The 15,622-nt window shown below is 46.5% G+C and overlaps 1 protein-coding gene across 2 annotated transcripts in view; it reads left to right on the plus strand.

Annotated features, from left to right (window-relative positions):
• The first annotated feature begins 623 nt into the window (after positions 1–623).
• Positions 624–15,622, plus strand: part of tdrd7a (tudor domain containing 7 a) — a 72,597-nt gene continuing 57,598 nt past the window's right edge. For both annotated transcript variants that reach the window (XM_051929901.1, XM_028805921.2), the window contains exons 1-2: positions 624–683; positions 11,571–11,781. In XM_051929901.1, the coding sequence (XP_051785861.1) occupies positions 11,578–11,781 (204 nt within the window). In that variant the 5' untranslated portion in view covers positions 624–683; positions 11,571–11,577. The remainder of the gene's footprint in view (positions 684–11,570; positions 11,782–15,622) is intronic.

The following is a 15,622-nucleotide window of genomic DNA, read 5'->3' on the forward strand; positions in this document are numbered from 1 at the left end:
AGACAGACAGCCTGCCAGGGTGAACGGCAGACGTCTTGAAAAAGAAAGAAGGGCCAACACTGCAGATATGGACTCTGCGCATAAACTTAACGTCATTGTCATTAAAAGCCTTTGAAACTTCTGAACTGCTTGTCATTCACAGAAACATCTGACAGAAAGACCTAAAAACACTGAAGCCGCACACTTTGTGAAAGCCAACCCGGGGGTCATTCTCCAAACTTGTGCCCACACATTGTATTAGTATGCACACATCACAAGTGCCCCATGCCACCTCCTTGTAATGCCACATGCTCTTGATGGTGTGTATAATGGCATCACGAGCACAGTTTGGATTGAAGACACATTGCATAGTCCGTCCTAAAACGGTTTACCACAGCGTCCCAGACTTCTTCATTTGCAGAGCCGTTGTTGAGATGAACCTAAAGTCACGTCTCTCTTGAAAGGCTCTCTCTCTCTGTCGGTCTATCCGTCTGTCTGTCGGTCGGTCGGTCTGTCGCTGGGCCGGACCGACGCGTCCATCTCGAATCTCTCGGCGTCTGCCCGGCTAGCAAAAAAAAAAAAAAAAAGAACGCTCCGCGCCACAACAGGCGCATGCGCACTGGCTCCGTTTATAAGGCAGGTGGCGCCCGCCCGCCGTTTCATTCGCAGTTTGGAATTTCGTCGGACGGGAGTTTTGTGAACAGGTACGTTTTACAGGTGGGGGTGCCGGGCAGGGTGTACAACGTCACTGGCGGGCCGAATAGATGACTCTAGTGGCGACATTGGTGGTTATGCTTCTGTAAACTTACAAAATCAAAATTCCGTTTTAAAAAGCCCTGTTGGGGTGATGGCGTGCCTGCGAAGGAGTTCTCGATATACGAGGGGCGTGGTGGAGGAGGAGGAGGCGGCCGCCGCAGAAGTTACAGACGTCCGCAGTTGCTTGTGGTTATACGTTTGGAGGGACTTGCCGAAGGTCCGAGCCGCTTAGGCTTGGTGCGAGCGGAGTGCCCGAGTAAAATAATGGAAGGGGAAGGCCCCGTCAGTTTGAGTGAGACGGAAGAGAAATGGACGCCAGCGCCCCGAGTCGAACGTGTGGTTAAACCGCGGTGACCCCCCCCAGCGCACCGCACCATGAAGTAGTCCTCGTCAGCGCTCAGTTCAAACAAACCGGATAACCGACACCTGTACCAGCCGATGCCTTACAGCCTACTTGTAAACTACTCGCCCGCACTGCCGTAACTTTCGATTCTTTTCGGTTTCCTCCGCCGTTTTCTTTCCCTTGTGTTGGCTTTCAGTGCTCGACTCGCCACAGCCGTCTGTCTGCATGAAACGACTGGGCAACGGACGAGTCGATTTGAATGAAACCGGACAAGTCTTCGTTGAGGTCTCACCAGCTGCGCACGCAGGATTTTTAAAAACTCCCGTTTAAGAACCACTGACGAAACTTCAAATCTCCCATTTTTATAAAACAAAATCTGCGCGGCTTCAACCGCTCAATAAATATTCTTTAAGACGCCATTTCGTGATTTTATTTCTCTCCCTATGATGCGGTAAACAAGAATTCCAAAGGGTGCTCGAGAACAGTGAAGTGAGCCCCCGAATGTAAGGCCCTGTGCATATTTTAGGACTGGCTCAGTTTCGGTGGGTTTACCGGGTAATCATCCCCTGCACCTCTCAATGCACTCGTCTCCGCGCCGCGATGTGTCCTGATCAGTCTACAGACCATCAAGTAAAAAATGCGCTTTATAATGGGGGGTGCTAGATGGACCGGGGCCGCTCAGCTAAACACGGTATCTGAGGAGTCCATTTTAAATGGGCGAGAGATCCCGCCAGGTCCGGCTCCGTGCGCTTCTGTTCGCTCGCTCTTCATAACACCGACATCTCGGTTTGTGATTATCGGGGGGGTGTTGTATTCTATACGGGGATTTCATTTTTGGATGCCTTTCATTATTTTTACACCGGTCCCGTAACACCGCACGCTGCTGTGATGATATCCTAATCCCAAAAAGTCGGAATTAAAGACAGACGAGCATCAGACAACTCCCTCGATGAGAATCCGAGGCGAGGCATCCGCTGAGTTTACGATACGCGCTCGTGCTGCGTGGTCAGCCGCCGAGGTGCCACTTTACCTGCTGCTGGTCTGTCAGGCGACAAGTTCCCACAGCCCCAATAATTATAATGTGCACTACCAGGTTCTCGTCTCTGGATGTCTCCATAGGACCGAATATAAGCCTGCTAAAGTTTAACGGCCCAGCGTAACTTCTCTGAAATGTTTTGTCGAGTCCTAACGCAGACGTAAGCGGGCGAGTATCGCATCTTCAGCGGCAGCAGCAGCCCAGAGGACGAGATCGTCTCGGCCGTTTGGGTTTGCTGGCACCCCGCTGAGCTGTTGGCCTAATCCACCGATGATGCCTGATGGGGAGTGTGGTGTACTCTTATCTACACACAGTCAGCAGGGCCATTTCTTTGATTAGATAACGTGTTACTTATCCCATGGGGGGTCGTTCCTGATTTCAGTTACTTTGAGTTTTAAGGAGATTTCTGACAGTCTGCTCATTTCAAATGTTGCTGCAGACTTAAGGAAAATAAAGTAATAAAGTGATGATGATGATGATGGTGGTGGAACTGGCTTTGCCAGTAAACCATCTGTCAGTTTATATAAAAACACAAACGTGTAATTTTGACTGTTTGGTTCGATGTGATTCTGAATACTTAAGCCACATTGCAAGTTTAATTTAATTTTAAAGCTTGTCTAGGGATATTTTGTTTACTTAGGGTATGCATGTGATTTTTTTTTTTTTTTTGATAAATCATATTTTAGGGTGTAATAAACGTGTGTTCAGTCTCAACACTAGCGTGACATTTAAAAACCGAAACTGTGACACGATTGGTTATAATGATTGACCTTAGTATTTATCACAAACATTTTCCTGTTTCGCTCAGCACTGTAATGATATACTTTATTAATCAAAAGGGGAAATTCCCATACTCCAGCAGCAGCATACTGATACAAAAAAACAATATTAAATTAAAGAGTAATAAAAATGCAGGTAAAAACAGACAATAACTTTGTATAATGTTAACGTTTACCCCCCCGGTGGAATTGAACAGTCGCATAGACTGAGGAGATCGTTCCTCAATCACACTATCAGTGGAGCAGGACGGTGACAGCAGTCTGTGGCTGAAGCTGCTCCTCTGTCTGGAGATGATCCTGTTCAGTGGATGCGGTGGATTCTCCATGATTGACAGGAGTCTGCTCCGCGCCCGTCGCTCTGCCACAGATGTCAAACTGTCCAGCTCCATGCCAACAATAGAGCCTGCCTTCCTCACCAGTTTGTCCAGGCGTGAGGCGTCTTCCTTCTTAATGCTGCCTCATTAGAAGAGGGCGCTCGCCACAACCATCTGATAGAAAATCTGCAGCATCTTATTGCAGATGTTGAAGGATGCCAGTCTTCTAGTGAAGTAGTCTCGGCTCTGTCCTCTCTTGCACAGAGAATCAATGAGCAAAAGTTTGAGAGGAACATTAAAATGTCAGTAGCCGTGCTGATTCTGTCCGTCTGGTCTCCATAGAGGGTTGCTGCTGCTTGTTTTGTGTCAAAGTCCTTCATTCTGTCATCTTATGGTGGCTCAAGAGGCAAACGTCGTAATGTTGAACAAGTTGAGTGGCTCTGAGGTTAAGTGCCAGTTTGCCAATTGTTATACTAGGAGGGTGTTGTACCCTGTTAGCCATTATGGATGTAGTGAGAAGTCGAGCAAAACGACTCCTTTGATTGGCTGACGGAACAAATGCCAAGATGCCAGCTTTGGAGGCCACTGGGCCCCTTGTTCAGGCAAGAAGGAATCACAGGAATGACATCTTAAAGAAGGGGCCCAGTGGCCTCCAAAGCTGGAGGCTTTGGAGTTGTTTTGCTCGCCTTCTCACTACCAGTTATTTAAATGTTTTATAAAAACCGATGTTTTGTCTACAAGTAGTCCATTGTTTAGTATTCTGAAAATTTTATACAACCCTATATAGCAAAAGTTCTGTTTAATATTTAATTCAAATTAACATCTTTACATTTCATTGTTTTTTACAATCTAAACGAATCGATTATTCAAGACAGTGAACTGATTATTAATTGTCAGGTGCAGCTGTAGGTTGAATTCTTGACCATATTTACTTTTGGCTCCTAAGTGTTTGCTATTGTTACCGACCTCAGGCTTAGGGGAACCTGGTCCAGGTATGAGTCACCGTTGGTACAGCGTGTAGTCACAGCGAAATGGTGAAAAGGAACAGACCGCAGTCCCGAGTCTCGGACCATACTCCTGTTTTCTTCTACTTTTATTCTCCTTTTCCCAGAAATATATAATAAATAAATATAAATATATGCTTCAATTTCTGTATAGATGGACATATTAATCAGTGAAAACAATGGTGCAAGTCAATTCACTCTGTATAACAAATAGTGTAAACACATTTACGTTGAGCGTTTGATTAGAAACCAATGTCCCCAGAACTCGTTCGTTTTCCAAGGAAGCAGACAGTTGTGTTTCCCCACATTGTGTGTAGATAAGATACGAAATCAAAGCAGGTGACTCTTTAGCAAGGCAGGTAAATATTTGTGTCCTGTAGATAGCCATCAGCAATAACCTGTAGCAGAATTTTCCAGAAATTCTGCCTTTTCTTTAAAACGCTGGTTTATAGCTCATTACACAAAGCAACACACAGAAATGTCATTTTCTTTACAATACTGAGTTCTAGCCCATTACACTTGTCAACTTGTTTTAAAGTCGCTGCTTGCCTTTGTGATTCTTAACCCTTTTGTGATGTCCCTTTTAAAAGGAATTGTTTAATTAACGTTGTTCTTTGTAGAGACAAGCCAAGCAAAATGAGCCCTTTTATTGGCCAACTAAAAAGATTACAACATGCAGGCTTTGGAGGCCACTTAGGCCTCTTCTTCAGGCGAGATGTAATGAAGGGACTGGAGTTACCTCCAAAGCCTGCATGTTGTAATCTTTTTAGTTGGCCAATAAAAGGTGTCATTTTGCTTGGCTTTTCTCTACCTTCATAATGGCTAACACGCTACAGCACACTCATACGTTGTTCTTTGGGAATGCATCTGCCGCATGGCAAACGAGACTTGACACTTTGCTGTCCTCTTAACTTCATTTTCAGAAGTTCTTCAGTCCGTCTGTCTCTGTCTGCAGATGTGTATTCAACTTGATTCTTCACACTCGCTCACTTCTTCATTTTTGGGGTCCTCCCCTCTTGTGTGAAGGACGCCACTTTCTGTCCGGTCACAGAGCAGACTGCACTTCAAAGTGGGCTGCCTACGACAGGAGAAGCCCACCACTGAATCTCAGACATCTTCGCAGCGCGAGACCCTCCGGGCCGATTTGTGCTGCATGTGGAGGTGAGCGTGACGTTCACGTTGTCCTGCTGCTGTCGTTGAGGTGACCAAATTTACGTGGTAAGGCTCTGGGAGGGTTGTGCCAAATCCGTCCCTGGCAGGATCACTTGTCGGCCATGCTGCGGGTATTCGTCAGTCGATGATTGCTGCTTACGGCTCCTGGATTGTGTAAGAAATGAGTCTGGTGCCAGTCCTGTATGGGTCACCCCAAATTGATTTTGAGGAGTTCAGTTACACCCTCCTCCTGACCCTTTATTTTCAAAATCTCTCTTTTGACCTGGCTTCGCTTCCCAGGTCCCCCCTGCATGGAGTTTGCATGTTCTCCCCGTGTCTGCGTGGGTTTCCTCCCACAGTCCAAAGACATGCAGGTCAGGTGGATTGGCGATTCTAAATTGGCCCTAGTGTGTGCTTGGTGTGTTTGTGTGTGTCCTGTGGTGGGTTGGCACCCTGCCCGGGATCGGTTCCTGCCTTGTGCCCTGTGTTGGCTGCGATTGGCTCCAGCAGACCCCCGTGACCCTGTGTTCGGATTCAGCGGGTTGGAAATTGGATGGATGGATGTCTTTTGAGAGAGAAGCCCTTCTAAGTCATTTTAGTTTCTTATTGCAGTTTGTAAGTTTGCTAGGAAAGAAAGTTAAGGCTTGTCTGTAACTTCACTTGAAAGCGTGAAACGGTGCTTGACGTTTTGCACAAGTCGCGTCCTTTTTCCCCCCAACACTTCTCAGTTTTGATTTTGTTTTACACTTCTGGTTATTAAAGAACCCGTCAGGGTTTTAAATCCTGAAGTTCACATGAGCACCTCCTCTATGACAGAACTTTGGGATTTTTGTCCTTTTGATGCCCATAAACTGCTTTTTCCCTCGTGGTGGTGTGGGGGGTCACATCTCACTTACTTGGGACCTCCTTTCAAAGGTGGTTTGGGAGCCTCAGTGCCCAGAAATTCTGACAAAACTCCACAAAATGTCTGGAATATTAAAGAGGAGTGTGTTGAAATGTAACACTTGTGACTTCTGCAAGTTGGTATTCCATGAATGATCAAAATCCAAAGTAAGGTTGTGAAAACCTTTTAGAAATTGTTAGATAAAATGGAATAACATTTGTGTGCGGTTTGTGTTTCCTCCTCCGTATCCCCAAGTCTGCTGTATAAGTTTATTGTCGTATGCACAAGTTAGAACCATGTCATGAAATTCTTACTCTGCTGTCTCACCTTCATATACAAAGACAAAAAGAAATGACCATTACAATGGAGATTACAAAACAAGGTGCCCAGTGCCTGATGACACGGCTCAGCAGTCCACACCATCTATGAGGCTACGACTTGAACGTTTCGCCTTGTTGAGGAGTCTGTTTGCTCGCCAGTCTCGTGGTGTGTGTGTGATTTCACACTCCTGAGGGCAGCAGCATGAGAAGCGAGTGTTGAGATGAGTTGTCTTGAGCCCTCCTGATCATCTAGTAGTGCAGATGTCCTGTAGCGAGGGGACGGTTACTCCAGATGTGCACATTTATTGACATGCTGGAGTGCCGCCTTTTCCTGCGAGGAGCAGTTACCGTGCCATACGAGAGCAGAGCAGCTATTGTACAACAGTAGAAATTGGTGAGAATTTTGGTTGGCATGCCAGCTGTCATCCTCAGAAGAGTCTCTTGTGTGCTCGGTTAATGAGGTGTTGTGTACTGTAAGACCAAGTCAGGTCCTCGCTGATGTCGGTTCCAAGGAATTTGAAGATTTTTCCTCTCCACTTCGTCCTCACTGATGTAAATGGGCGTGTGCAGCAGCCTCCTCTTCCTTGGGTCGATAATCTTCTCCTTGGTGGTCTTCTCTGTACTCAGGGAGGTTGTTTTCTATTCTGTCATCCACCCCCCCCCCCCAGTAATCAACCCTATGACTGCAGTGTCCTCCACATGTTGAATGATGCTGGTGTTGTTCTGAGAGGCCACACATGGTGTAGAGCAGTGGACTCCGCACACGGCCTTGGGGGGCAGCTGGTGCTGATTGTTCTTGTGCCTGACTGACTGGGGGTCTGTCTGTGAGGAAATTCAGTACCCAGGTGCAGAGGGATGATGTCCGTCCAAGGGACACGTTTATTGCCGAGTTTCCATGGGACGACTGTACTGAACGCTGACAGCATTCTTCCATATGTGTCCCTTTTCTCACAGGTGGCGCAGTGGTGGTGCTGCTGCTTTGCAGTAAGGAGACTGTGGAAGTTTGTGGGTTCTCTTCCCAGTTCCTCGCTGTGTGGATAGCACTTTGAGTACTGAGAAGCGCTGTAGAAATGTAATGAATTATTAGATGTGTGTGTGTGGATGGCAGCATTGACTGCATCATCAGTGGTCCACATACTGGAGGGCACAGGTGTCGAACTCCAGTCCTGGGGGGCCGCAGTGGCTGCAGGTTTTCATTCTAACTTTCTTCTTCATTAGTGACCTGTTTTTCTGCTAATTAATTTCTTTTGAATTCATTTCATTTGACTCGCTCTTGAAGACTCAGAACCCTCAAATGTTTTTTTCCTTAATTAGCAGCCAAACAATAATGAGACACAAGATGAGGCGCCACATGACCAGCTCCCCTGTGCCCATCTCACAGTATCTGAAAATAAAGGTGAAGGTCTCAGTACGGCTGATCTCTCAGGTCACCATCTTGACGGTGTTCTTAGAAAAAACAGAAAACTCAACAGCATTGGAAATGTCTGCTGTGGTAGAATGAGGGCAGCAACAGGCCATGAAATTAAAGAACGAGTTTAATTAACAGCAAGAATCGGCTTCTCATTAAGAAAGTGATTGGAGTTTGAAATCCCAGCTTTGCTGCTCATCTGTCGGCTCGTTTCACATCTCATTTCTGTTTGGCTGTCATTTAATGAAGAAAGGCATACATTCGGAGGACTGAATCCTTAAAAACAAGGCTATAAAAATGAAGGGCAAGAGTTAATGAGCAGTGAAAACTGATCACTGATTAGGAAGAGGGTTAGAATGAAAAGCTGCAGGCCCGGAGGTCGTCACCCCTGCTGTAGGGTCCAGGGTCGCTGGAATTGACTTCTGAATGTGAGCCCTGACAAGTCTCAAGCCATTTCATTTAGACGGCTCACCTGGGATTTCTTTGGAAGGGGCACGATGGTAGTGGTCTAGAAGCAGGAGGGCACGGATGCCTGTGCCAGGGGACAGATTGAATGTGTCCGTGAGGACCCCAGTCAACTCCGGTGAGCTGGCCCGGAGTGTATGCCCCGGGATGGAGTCGGGGCCTGCTGCCTTATGGGGGATTAATGCACCTCCGCTGAGGTTACTGACAACGGTGCGTCATATGTGCCTCCAGTGACTGGCAGCCCCCCATGGCAGTGGGTGTTGAGCTCATCTGGCAGTGTGGCCTAGCTTGCTGTAGCCCGCCATGTCGTCTGTTCATAGTCGGTAATATGCTGCAGTCCTTGCCACGTGTGCCAGTGATCCTCCAGCTTCAGTCTGTCCCGTCTCTTGGCTTGTCTGCACGTATTCACTTAAAGGCTGCCACATGGGCATCGTCAAGGGCTCAGAACCTCCAGTGAGGTCCGTGCTGGATGCTTTGTCTTGAGTTTTTGGTCCAATCCAGGCTGGCATTTTAGTGGTGAAAGTGAAGAGCTCCCTTCATCCAGTGGGTCACCCCAAGTGCCTGGCTCTCTGGCTCCTCTTAGTTGTTTTAGGAGCCCCCACAAGGACGGGCCTATCTTTACATCTCTCGTTGTGAGTCGTGGAGCCATTGACTTTAACAGTCTTATTGTTCCTGTTGTGCTGTGAATGAGTTGTTTGCTGCCACAGTCAAAGGGTGGTCTGCCGAGCTGATGGGGCAGTCGTCTAACAGAACAACCGTGTAAGATGTGACCACAACGCCTGTTCAGTCATTCTGAGGAAACGCACTTGTTTTAAATTTGATAAAACACTTTATTTGATTTTGTTTGTCATGTAAGTGAATCCGTTTATCCAGCCTGTGCTGATAGCCCCATGAACAAGAACCGAAAAGCATTGTTAAAGTTAGCTGTGCGATTACCTCACTGCTCCGCATCTAAAGCCAGCTGGAAAGATGGCTGACTTGATTTCCAAAGTTGTATTTGTTGCCATATGTGAGCGAGCGAGCAGACTAAAGCTGAAGTACCAGTTGTGGCCTAAAGGCCGCACGTGTGTGTCGTGTTGAGCTTCAGACAGAAGGCGCATGACACTTGCTAGAATGTCATGACTCGGCCACTGGAGCCAGAGCCCAGGTGGATTCTGGTGTTGACCGATTGTTTAACATGATTCAAGGTGGCATATGTGATGCCACTCGTAGGCTCACTGTGGCAGTGAACCGATGTGAAGGATGGCAGGATTGGAACAGGAGCGCCATATCGAAGTAAACAAATGTCAAATTCTCAGCAGTTGAATAAATCTCAAGATTGGGCGCCGTGGCTCCTCTTACCCCAGCTCAGAGTCGCGGCCCATTTGGCAGGTGGTAAAGATCACTGGGTCACCCAGCTGAGATGTTTCAATGGTGGGGCAAACCCACTCAAGAGGAGTCCTAGCTGAGAAGAAGCACTTGGATTGCTGATTTTTGATTTGGTGCGTTGTATTCACGGTGTTTCACCGATTGTTAACGTGGGATTTATTTCTATATAAATGAGAATCGGCGCCCAGTATCGCACAGGTACGTAATTTAAGCTCTGGTGTGTTTGTCAGTCCTCGGTGTGCTCCGGTGTTTCACTCAGAGAGGCACCAAGTGATCTGCTCTTCAGAGTGCAGTGAAAGGACAAACCTTGGAGGAACCCCAAGTCCAGTCCAGTCAGAGCGTATTCTCTGATCAAATCAGGGCGGTGGTCCAGTGGTGTGGATTCACATACAGGAGGCCATTTAGAAATAAATGTATATAATGATACTGGAGAAAGTAGGGTGAAATGACGCTATTGTTTAGAGCACGGGTGTCGAACTCCAGTCCTGGAGGGCCGCAGTGGCTGCAGGTTTTCATTCTAACCATCTTCATCATTAGTGACCTGATTTTGCTGCTAATTTACTTTGTTTGCCTTAGTTTCAATTAACGTGACTCAGACCTCTTAGTTGTCTCTTTTTTCCTTAATTAGCAGCCAAATAATAATAATGAGAGACAAAACAAGCTGCCTCATGGCCATCTCACCTGTGCACATCACACAACATTTGTAAATAAAGGTGACAGTCTCGGTGAGGTCAAGTCTGCTCAGGTCACCAAAACATCTTGACAGAGTTCTTAGAAAAAACCGAAAAATCAACAGTTCTGGAAATGTCTGCTATGGCAAAATGAGAGCAGCAACAAGCCATGGAATTAAATAACGAGTTTAACAGCAAGAATCGGCTTCTCATTAAGGGATTGGTTGGAGTGAAACTGGTTGGAGTTTGAAATCCCAGTTTTGCTGGTCATCCGTTGGCTCGTTTCACATCTCATTTCTGTTTGACTGCCATTTAATAAAGAAAAGAATCAAATCAGAGGACTGAATCCTTAAAACCAGGGCTCTTAAAAGGAAGGGAAAAGGAGTTAATTAGCAGTGAAAACTGGTCACTGGTTAGGAAAAAGGTTAGAATGAAAACATGCAGCCCCTGCGGCCCTCCAGGACTGGAGTTTGACACCCCTGGTTTAGAGTAACTAACTAGATTACAAACGCAAGACCCCCTCATCGGGCAAAGTGCAACAAAGAAACTGAAAACGACTCTCGCTTGTATCGGGACAGCCAAGGGATTTTTTTTTTTTTCCTTTCATCTTAACAACCTTTTTGTTCAAACGTTAGCAAAATAAACTTTAGTGATGGTCATCTTATCAGGTCCTTGATCTCGACTTTCAGGGTTAATTCATCTAGAGTCCTGTAAGGGGTTCTTTGAAGTGCTTTGTCTGTAAGGTGGTCAGCTGGTCAGTCAGTCTTAGTCCTAAAACTCTGGTCTCTCTTCAGGCCATATTGTGGAGTATTTAATTTAAGCTCAGTTTTTATTCCCATTCTCTCCGCTCCTGTTGGGTCTTGAAATTCCCCCTCGGATCCTTTATGCTGTGGCCGTTAGGGTTAGTGTGCCGCCATCGGGAGATCATCACTGTTCTGATTGATATGAAATCTGGGAGTTGGTTCTCTGGCGCAGCGTCTGCCCGGTTTCCCCAACACTCTACTGCTGTGTATATAATGATAGCTTTAAATATTTGTGTTTTTATCTAAAACTTCCCTGACTGCTAAACTCCATTTGTTTTTTTTAACGCAGGTTAAAGATGGAAGAGAAGGAGGTAACCAACAAGATGCTGCGAGCCGTGCTGCAGTCGCACAAAGATGGGGTGTCCCTGGCCCAGCTGCAGTCCGAGTACAGATCGCTCACCGGGGAGATCATTCCTTACAGGAAGTTTGGCTTTGCCACCCTGGAGTTGTACGTGCGCAGTATTCCATCAGTGGTGAAGCTCGACATCCGGAGCGGAGAGGTGAGAATCTTGCATGTCGTGGTTTATAGTAGTGAGGGTCCTGCACCTAACACGTCTCCTTTCAATGTTCAGTGACTGTGTGCCCATGTGAGGTGGGTGGTCCTTGGTGGTGGTGTCAAGGTTAAAGGGCAGCAAACATGAGCCCTTGAGGTGCATGCCGTTCAGATGTGATGGACTGGAGTTGATGTACTCACGTCAAGTTAACTGACTGAAACGGCACACTGGCACAACTGTACCTTATTGTACCTAAATGTCCACGGCACAAACTAATGAATGAATAAGTTCAAGGCATGAGTGAAAAATACGCGCGCGCACGTGTGTATAACTAAAATTAAAAATGTAATTTGTCCGTTTAAACATCTGAATTCAGCAAGCTAACAGTCGTTCTACTGTATTCTATCCAGAGCCATTAGTTTGAACGTGGAGCTGTGCTAATTCGGTTTGTTTCCATCTCTGACACTCATCCCCATTGAAGTCCACGGTTGTGAGGCGCTTGATGTTTAGCGCTCTGTGTGACCCTCTCGTCTCGTATTCACTGAAGCTCCTCTCACGGTCACCTGAGCGGACTGGCAAGTAGATGTAGGGCAATGCCATCTGTCACCTTTGGGAAAACACTTTCTACCCTTCCTGTAATCTGCCAGCTCCACAGAAGAGGAGAGACCCTCGTTTGAAGCACAGTGTAAATACGCCATCCACTCTTCACTTGGCTCTGCCGATGGCTTCATCACAAGTTTCAGTTTGGCCTGCCTGGGATTGAACACTCTGGCCAGCTCTTATATTCCTCCTTCCCAGGATGGGAATCCCAGTGTTTTGAAAACTTGGCAAAGGCCAGTTGGGATACATCATGCATGTGGATAACCCTACTGTCCTGTGGCACACACCCATCTGGTTCAGGAGCTCCTCATTGACACCAAAGCCGTAGGTTTTTGCATTCATCAGGTAGGAGCCCCGAGCCTCCATGCTGAGACTGCAGTAGGACAGCGAGTGTCGTCCAGAGTTGGGAGAGCTTCAGCTAGTTTGGTGCATCCTTCAGAGATGGAGGTGAAGTTCTTCATTTTTAGGCTCTCCAGTTTTCCCTCGGTTTCATTCAGCTATAGGGTGCGAGTCACAGCCTGAGCTGATGTGTTCTTTGTACAGGTGAAGATGTTCAGACCAGACCCTAACCCCGATTCTACCTGATGTTTCCTGCCTTCGTCAGCGTGACATGAAGGCTGCCCATCTCCTTTTCCTTGCAGACTTCTTGAAGGCAAACGTCACCCACGTCACTACTGATGCAGCCTCACTGAAGTATTTGTAGTGCTGCCACCAAACTGATGACCTGACACAAGCAGGGTGAAAGCAGACAGTTAGCTGTGACCCCTTTTAGAACTCCCTGGTCTGTCCGCTGTGCTGAAATGTCATCAAGATTCAGTTGGTTGGTGTGCTGCTCAAACCTGTGAAAAGACAGAAGTTACAGCTCTCCATTATGAGAACACCTGCCAGAAAGTCCTGGTCTTCAGTACCTGTAATCGTAATGATGTCAGTTAATTCTAATGATTCTTAAACCTTAAAGATTGAAAAATGTACATCGTTACATCTCTAACTTAAACTGTACATCTGCATCAGCTTCATCAAAAGCACATCTTAAAATAAACACAAAATAAAGGCCAACTAATCTGGAAGACGATAAATCTGGGCATTAAAGAGTCTCGCTGTTAAGGGCTCATTGCATCTGAGGAGACGCCTGTAACAGAAGTCAAAACTCTGGACCTCGTGTGCCTCGTCACTGCAAGGAGAAACGTTTATTAAATCCAGAAATGTTAATTTTTGAAAATGGAACCCGTTAACAACCAGGGCCTTCCACTAATATTGTTCTACACAGAAGTCTTTATATACCAGTTGAATGTAATGGTGGTTTACAATTAGACCTGCCATACAGTCAGATGTCTACTCGCCTGTCCCCGTGTTGAACGCTGCAGTCTCGGCTATCGGCGGTTTCATCAACTACAACATTAATTCTCTTGCCACAAGTCTTCTGAAGAACAGCGTCCATGTGGTGTTCAAAGACGCGGGCCAGATGAGTTTGGTGCAAACCGCTCATTTTCTGGGAACGCGCCTCCTGATTGCAATGCTTAATAAAGAGAGGACGCATTTTCATCCCACCACAGGCAGTATGTCCAGCTTTGCACACATGACCACAGACTCCTCCACAAACTGGCGTCTTGTCTGACAATGTTGTTGTTGTTTCCTCTCATTATGCTCATTGATCTTCATTGCTCCTTGTTCTTGATGTGTTTTCTATCCGACGTGGTCATTTTATGTGTCCAGTCTATGGTATGCTGGCAAAACTCACAGAAAAGTTACTGTCCTGATTCGTAAATGTCTCCAGGATATTGTTGTGCCCCATTTTGCAGTTAAACTTGTGTTTCTTAGTTTTTCAGACGTAGCTGGCGTATCTGATCCTGCTCGCTCATGAAGCTTAGCTAACTCGTGTGTCTTTAATGAGAAAACGTACAGAAGCACAAACACGGGCACAACTGGATTTCTACAAAGAATTGTGTGCTTGAAAAGAGACAAACTAGAAAATCGTATCTGGATGACTGATCTACAGATTGCCCAAATGTTTAATATATTGGGAAGGTTTGTATCCGTTGCCCCTTCAGTCTCCAAATTCCATACATTTGTTTTTAAATCTCCAATCTGTTTTTGTGTTAATTCCCTGACTTGTCCGTGTTTTCCGCATTGTGGAAATCAAAGGGCCCTACAGTTTGAGATTATTCTTGAAGTTCAGTGATCCCTCGCCTATCATGGACGTTACATTCCAGACCCATTGGCGATGGGTGAAAATCTGCGCTGTAGAAAGACCACATAAATAAACCTTTTTATAGTTTGTCTTACAATACCCTCCCACACGCTTTAAACACACGTAAACTTATTAAAACACACTTTGTAAACACATGATGTGTGGATGTCGGGCTAAGGATATGACTTGACATCTCTTGTATAAAAAAAAATCTTGGCAGGGAGATGAGGCGTGATCTTCTCAGAAGACAATTTGACGTCCCGCAAGACAAGGCAGTGAGACAGGAGGACAGCTGCTGTTCAGGCTTTTAAATGAGCGACACGCAGAACGGCCATCTTGGCAGAAGCAGCACAAAGCCAGTAGCTGATCTGTCCACTTCTGCTTCGTATGCATTCAGCTCGCATCCCCCCCCCCCCCCCCCCCCCCCCACTTCACAATGTGAACGGGAGAGATGTGAGGTGGCAGGAGTGCAGTGCGCCTCCGGGCCGGGGGGGGGTATTGGGTTGAGCAAAGCGATCGAGACCTGATCATCTCGGAGAGACACACAAGAAAGACTAGACATTGCAACCTTAGGACGCAGAACCCGTGAGATGGTGACTTTTGCACATCACGTCTTACTTACAATTTTAAAACAAGTTCACGGACATCTGACCTCATGGTTGTTGTATTGCTTTTGGCAGACAAACATCCGGTGCTCTTAAAACGACGACAAGCAGAACACGCAGCTTGCCAGCAGATGATTTGAGCCCGTCTCCTTGGCGTGCGTTCAGCCCTTGCATCCAAACCCCAACTTCACAAGGCTAGCGGCAGAGACGCGAAGTGGCAAACGGACAGCTGCTGGACCGGCTGTTTAAGTGATTGACGCAAAGTGTGACAAGGACAACACCCAGCTGGCCAACAGCAGCTGAAGTGATCACATCTCCTTCGCTTGCGTTCAGACCCCCTTCACAGTGTGAGCAGCGTTAAGTGCCGTGAGAAAGATGTAACCACACCTGGGCCAGGAAATAAAGAACAAATATTATTTTTACAAAAGGTTTAAAGTAAAAATGAAAATGACTG

The sequence above is a fragment of the Erpetoichthys calabaricus genome, chromosome 7 (assembly GCF_900747795.2).
Source record: "Erpetoichthys calabaricus chromosome 7, fErpCal1.3, whole genome shotgun sequence".
NCBI classification, from domain to species: domain Eukaryota; kingdom Metazoa; phylum Chordata; class Cladistia; order Polypteriformes; family Polypteridae; genus Erpetoichthys; species Erpetoichthys calabaricus.